At 64.9% G+C, this 6,437-nt stretch overlaps 1 protein-coding gene across 1 annotated transcript in view; it reads left to right on the plus strand.

Annotated features, from left to right (window-relative positions):
* The first annotated feature begins 365 nt into the window (after positions 1-365).
* Positions 366-6,437, plus strand: part of LOC120606414 (guanine nucleotide exchange factor VAV2-like) — a 70,506-nt gene continuing 64,434 nt past the window's right edge. The window contains exon 1 of the mRNA XM_039867606.1: positions 366-1,087. Coding sequence (XP_039723540.1) covers positions 884-1,087 — 204 coding nt within the window. The 5' untranslated portion in view covers positions 366-883. The remainder of the gene's footprint in view (positions 1,088-6,437) is intronic.

A 6,437-nucleotide genomic window follows, 5' to 3' on the forward strand; every position in this document is an offset into this window, starting at 1 on the left:
CCTCTGCCCAGTCGACTCCCGCCCCCGCCCCGAGTCTGTGTTCCACGAGGGGCCATGCGGAGGCGCCCGTCGCGATAGAGGCCACCGCCCGATCTTCAGGAGCGGAACTCGCGAGGGACGCAGAGACTGCGACCCCGCTCTCACTCCATAAACGAGGTCGCCAGTCCGGAGCACAGATCTCCCCCAAGACCCGGCGCCCAGGGAGTAAATCTGCGGGCCGGGGACCCAGCCCTCCGTAACTTTCGTGGGCGGCGGCGGGGCAGGAAGTGGGGGGTGGTGGCGAGGGCGGCGCCTGGGTCGCAGGGAGGTGCCAGGCGAGCGCCCCGCCCCCACTCCGCCCCGCCCGGGCCGTGGCCGCGCCCCCCGCGCCCCCGCGCCCCCAGCGCCCGCAAGCCGAGCAACTGAGTCGGAGCGCGGTAGCGAAGCGCGGAGCCCGCAGGCGGGGCGAACAAAGCGGCGGCAGCGAAGGCGGCCCAGGCCGGACGCGCAGAGCGAGCGACCCGCGGGCCTTTGTCTCGGGCGGGGCGGGCGGCAGCAGCGGGGCGCCCGGAGCGCAGGATGCGGTGCCCGGCGGGGCTGATCGCGGCGCGCGGCCGCCGCGGACGGCGTGGAGCGCGGCCCGCTGCCCCGGGGGACGCGCGCGTGTAAGGGGGACCGGCGGGCTGCCCGCCGCCCGCCCCGAGGCCGCACGTGGGCGGGAGCGGCGGTCGAAGAGGAGCCGGAGGAGGAAGAGGAGGGGACGCGCGGCGGCGCAGCGGGGACCCGGGCCGCCCGCGCGAAGCCCCGCCCCGGCCACCGAGCCCGGCGCGGCCCGGGCGGGATGCCCCGCGGCCGCCGCACTTTGGCCCGAGCCCTGCGCTGAGCGGCCGGCCAGGCGGGCGCCATGGAGCAGTGGCGGCAGTGCGGCCGCTGGCTCATCGACTGCAAGGTCCTGCCGCCCAACCACCGGGTGGTGTGGCCCTCGGCCGTGGTCTTCGACCTGGCGCAGGCGCTGCGCGACGGCGTCCTCCTGTGCCAGCTGCTGCACAACCTGTCCCCCGGCTCCATCGACCTCAAGGACATCAACTTTCGGCCGCAGATGTCCCAGGTGAGGGTCCGGGCGCGCCGGGAGGACGCCGACGCCGAGGTCGCACCCATGGAAAGTCCCGGGACAGTGGCAGAAGCGGCTGGGCTCGGGGAGGTCGGCGGGCGGCGGGACGCAGAGCAGAGAGAGAGAGGGGGCGGCGCACCCTGGGCCTTCGAGCCGGTTCCTCCGAGGGGCAACCCCGGAAGGCGCGAAGTTGACCGAAGTCCCTCAAGCCGGGGGCGAGCCTCCGCCACCGGCGGCCACTGTCCCGGAGCCTCCGGGGTGAGGGGCGACTCGAGCCCCGGCGGGGCGCCCACCGCTGCCGCCCCAGCTCCCCGGCCTGGGCACCGGGGCCCTGCGAGCGTCTCTGCCGACCCCGGGGAGCCCGCCGCACTGGGAGGCCTCGATGGGCGTCGCGTGGTCGCGCCTCGCGCCGGGTGCAGGACGCGGTGGAAGACGAGCCGGCGCAGCGCGGCCCGAGGCGCGGCCGGAGGGGCCCCCGGGGAGCAGGGAGCCCCGGGCCCCGCCCCCTGCGCCCTGCCGGCCTCCGCTTCCTCCTGGACCCCGGCTGGCCCAGCGGCATCGGGTCCCCAGAGCTGCGCAACTGGGTGCAAAGGGAGCCACCCCCGCCCTCGTCGCTTCCCCGGCACCCTTAAGTGTGGCCTTTGTCGTGGCCGAGGCGTGTGAGGCCACGGACCGCCAGGAAAATGTCTGCTCCTCCCGAAGGAGCTGCCGTTCTTGGCCCTTTGAAGGGAACTTGGCCGAGACTTAAGCAGGATCGAGGCTTTCGTTTTGCCTTTCCTGGGGTGGCGGAACCCCCACACCAGCAGGCTTAGAAGGGGCCCCAGGGGACCAGGGTGCCGGCCTGGGTCTGGCCAGCACTGCCCAGGAGCCACCCTCCTCTTAGCCCTGTAGCCCCAGGGCCCTGGGCAGACCTGTGTGGACAAGGACCGTTCACAAGTGGGATATCGGGAAGCCGGCTGGAGTGAGTCACTGCTTTTCCAGGCTGGGCCGCATGGCCTCTGCCCTTTGGCTGTGACCAAGTTTCCAAGGAGATGGGGGTATGCCCCCCTTCAGGGGTGATGGGGGGACTGCCGTTGACAAAGATGAGCCTTGAGGGGGCAGGGGACCCGCTCTCCCACTCAGTAGTAATAAGCCAGGCCTCGCAGGCGGACGGCCCAGGGAGGGGGCCCGGTCTGGCCCGCGGGGGTCCCCCGAAGCCAGCACCACCATCCTTAGGCACTCTGAGGGCTACGCAGCCCAAAGTCCCTGCCACCAGGGCCTGCCACACCACGCTGTCACAGATCCAGTCCCCCCCTCAGTCCTCACCTCTCCCCTCCCCTGGAGAGATGGGGGAAGGGCTGCTGAGGGCAGGGGAGTGTCTGCCTTTGGCTGAGAGCTGCAGGGGCCGCCCAGGCCTGCTGGCTCCTAGCGAGTTTGCACCTCATTGCAGGGCGGCCAGCGTGGGCCTGGTGGACCACTGAGTCTTGTGGCCGCTCCTCCCCGGCTGTGGTTTCGGGGGAGCTCCGAGGGCCAGACCACAGGATGGGGGAGGACGGGGGGTGCTGGCTGTGGCAGGTGGCTTGGGCTGGAAGTGCAGGGACTTCCTGGGGCGGGAACTGGGGCAGCAACACTGATACCCGCCTCGGCCCACGTGAACGGGGTGGAGGGGGCTGGGTGGGAGGGGAGCCAGGCGGGCGAGTGTCAGTGTGTCTTTGTGGCCACATGCTCTGATTGAAACCTGACACTGTCACCTCCCAGGTAGGTCACCACCTTTGGGGCCTCAGTTTCCCCATCTGCGTAATGGGGCAGCATTAGTAGCCCCGTCATAGCCTCATTGTGAGGATTCGATGCGGGGCGGGGCAGAGAACGCCCCTGGTGCAGTGCTGGGTAAACATTTAGGGTGATCCCCTGGACACTGGCGGGGATGGCCCTTGTAGCTGAGGGCTGCTCTCGTGGAGGGTGTGGCTGGTCACACTGACCTTTGTGCTGGCAGAGGGACGGCTGTAGGTGCCCTGGGAACCTGTGTCACTGGGCTGGGGGTGACCTGGCATGGCCCCATCTGTGTTTTCACAGTTAAAGAGACAACTGTGTGACCGTGAATGGCTGTGCAGGGTCTGCGAGAGGTCATCCGGGACACTTACTCCCTGAGAGGCGGGGCGAAGGCAGGTCCTCTTGGTCCACGGTGGTTGGATCACAAGAACAATCTCAGCTGCCCTTGCTCGCTGGTCCTGCCCTGGGCCAGGCAGTCCGGGAGGAGTGCGTCACCCCAGTTTCATGAGGCAGCAAAAGCTCAGGAGGTTAGGTGACTGGTCCCAGGCCACACAGATAGTAAGTGGTGAAACTAAAACCCTAACGTAGGTGTCCCTTCCAGGACTGTGTAAATGAATTGTGATTTCGGTCCTGCCGACTCGCCGGCGGATGTTCCCGGCCTGCTCCTCGGGTGGTTCGTGGTGTGTGTCCGATTCCTTGGGCTGGATGGGTGGGCAGTGTGGGCCTGTTTCCCGTGGGAATCTGGATACCGTGTCAGTAAGTCATTTGTAGGGCCTTTCCATCTCCCCCGTCACAGTGTGCCTGGGACCCATCCTACTCCAAGGCCTCCACCATGTCACCTTTTTCCAGAATGCCACGCTGGCTTCTCATGGTGACATCCAGTTTCAGATGGTAGCATCTGGAGTGCCCCTCCTCTCTGAGTTGCTCTCGGCTGGGTTACTGGCCATAAAGGAGCTCGACAGCAACACGCACTGATTGAGCACCTGCTGTGTACAGAGCCGGGCGCTGGGAGGTATTCGCAGAGACATCCAAGTTGCCCCTTTGTCGTGCCCTCCTGGAGCCGGCAGGGTGTGCTTTATTTTTTATTCAGAATGCCTGGAAGCCACCTTGGGTTTAATTAAACTAATTAGCTATGGCCACAATCTGCTGATCCTCGTAAGCGATGGCGTGTGTCTGGAGTGGCTTCGGTTGTGCGGTCCTGATGCCAGCAGGCGACAGCCCTCGCGTCTGGCCTGCAGCTTGAACCTTCGGGGCACCCCCTCTCCCCAGGCATTGCTTGCGCCGCCCTGGCAGGTGGCAGGGCTATGGCACAGAGGGCTTGGGAGCCCTCCGGGTTTGCCCTGCCCACACTCCAGCGCCCTGCTTCCGGGCCCTGCCCCTTGCCGGACGCCCCGGCCCGCCTGCCCGCTGCACGCCTTTTCCGTGGGTGTCCCTCGTGTGCAGTGCCTCTGCGAGACCTCCCGTGCTCTTGGCCTGTTCTTCCTGGAGGAGCTAGTCTAGAGGCCCCTGCTCTGGAAAGCATCCTGATTTCACTCTCTTCAGCATCCCTGAGTGTCCCCGAGCCCACGCCTGCACGTTGGTTACGTCGATACCACCTGGGAGCCATACTCTTGCTCACTGTCCAACCCAGGACCTGGATGGACTTCGAGTGAGGGGTGCCGGCGTCCGTGTGAGCGTGCCTGTCCCCTCTAGCCTGGCGTGAGCCCCTCCGAGTCTTCATCTCTGGGTCCCACAGAGCCTGGCGTCCCTTGGTCCCTTTGCTTCTTCATCGCTGTGTTCCTTCTCTCGAGGGGTTACTGCCGAGCCTCTGCACTGCCAGGCCGGCCGTGCTCGGCCAGGGGGGCCGGGGCCGGCCGGTCCAGTCCCGGTTCTCATGCCGCTTCTGGGAGAGCAGGGCTCCGCAGCGGGTGTTGCTGGGATGCCCGCCGACGGAAAAAGCGGCCCTCAGGTGTCCAGAGAGTTCCCGAGTGCCAGCAGGAGGCCACTTGGTCCCAGAGGCCGAGCTGCATGACACCAGGGCGGTGGAGAGCAGAGGGAGGAAGGCCCACGCGAGAGGAGCCAGGAAGCCTTCTCGCTGCGGCAGATTTCTTCCCCTCCCTCCCTCCCTTCCTCCCTCCCTCCCTCCTTCCTTCCTTCCTTCCTTCCTTCCTTCTTTCTTTTGAAACTGTCTTAGACTTAGGGAGAAGCTGTAAGTGCAGTACCTATAACTTTTCCTTCACTCATTTGAGAGTCAGCTGGGGACTTGGTGCCCTGCGCCCCGCGGGTGGCCTCCGATGAGGGTGTCCTCCTCCAGAACCACTGACCACGGCAGCAGTGGTGCTGCCCGGGGAGCCACTCCGGTCGCAGTGTGTGTGTCCTTGCAGCGGGAGGGTCAGCTCGAGGGCCCTGTGTGCTCGTCAGCCCCTTTCACTGTGGGTAGCGCCTCGGCCTTCCCTGGGGGATCTCGACGTTGCCGCCTCGTGTTGCCGCGGGTTACGTGTCCACTCGAGCCCCGTCTCCGCTCGAGCCCCGTCTCCGCTCGAGCCCCGTCTCTGCTCGAGCCCCGTCGCTAGAGCAGCCGCGATGCTAATTCTCCTTGTGTCCTGCACTGCACGTGGCATGTGGTCTGGATTCGTCCCGTTGCTGGGGCTGTGGTGGCCGGAGGGGGGGGTCTCCACCCCGAAGTCACTCCGTGCCCCCTCGTGTGTGGATCACGAGTGTTCTCCAGAAGACACTTGGAAACAGTATAAATATCTAGTCCTCCCCTCCCCCGCCTTTGCCTTTCCTTCCCCTCCCTCTCGGATTACGGTTTTCTGTTTTATTCTGAGAGTTGGCATCAGTTCCCGTCACGATTTATCTCGATGCTCGAGTTGTTTCGGGAGTGACCAGTGGGAACTGCTTCCCACCGGCTTCTGTGTGTCTTTTGACGTGTTCGTATCATGTTTTAGCAGCCTCTTCCCTTCTGCCACAGAAAGCTCCAGGCTCCTCTTTGCCCCAGCTCAGGACTCAGCCATTTCTCCAAGGAGCTCTGGTTCCGTAGGGGAGAGGGGTATTTAGAAGCCAAGATCTGGGTGCACGTGTGCACACTGCAGCTGGGGTGGCCCTGCTTCCAGGTGTGTCGGTGGTCAGACCTGGGCTTTGTGCGTGTGCGTCCGTGTGCACACAGGTACCTATCTGTGGCCGTGTCTGTGCACAGCACACGCCTGCACACCATGACATTCGCATCTGCTTTCTGTCAGCGCCAGTGCTGCCAAGTGGCATCGTGTGAGCCGCATCTGTGTTTTAAAATTTCTGGTCGAGTTACAACAGTGAAGAGAAATGTGTGACATTAACTTTAATAATACATTGCATTTATACATGCGCTCCCAGCAGCGGGGCGGAAATCAGATTTTGGGGGCGAAGATGTTTATTCTTTTTACGTATAAAGCACAGATGTGCGCGGATGTACACGGAGTGCGAAACAGACGTGCAGTACATCTGTGCTGTTAAGATTTCATGCGTGGAGAGCGTTTAGGAAAAACGCCTGAGAAAGCTCGTTAGGGGCGATAATGAAAAATGTAGCATTTCCGCGGGCGTGTGCGTGTGCGTGTGTGTGGGTAAGTGTGTGCATATGTGTGTG

This window comes from Pteropus medius, unplaced genomic scaffold (genome assembly GCF_902729225.1).
Source record: "Pteropus medius unplaced genomic scaffold, Ma_sr-lr_union100, whole genome shotgun sequence".
In the NCBI taxonomy this organism is placed as follows: domain Eukaryota; kingdom Metazoa; phylum Chordata; class Mammalia; order Chiroptera; family Pteropodidae; genus Pteropus; species Pteropus medius.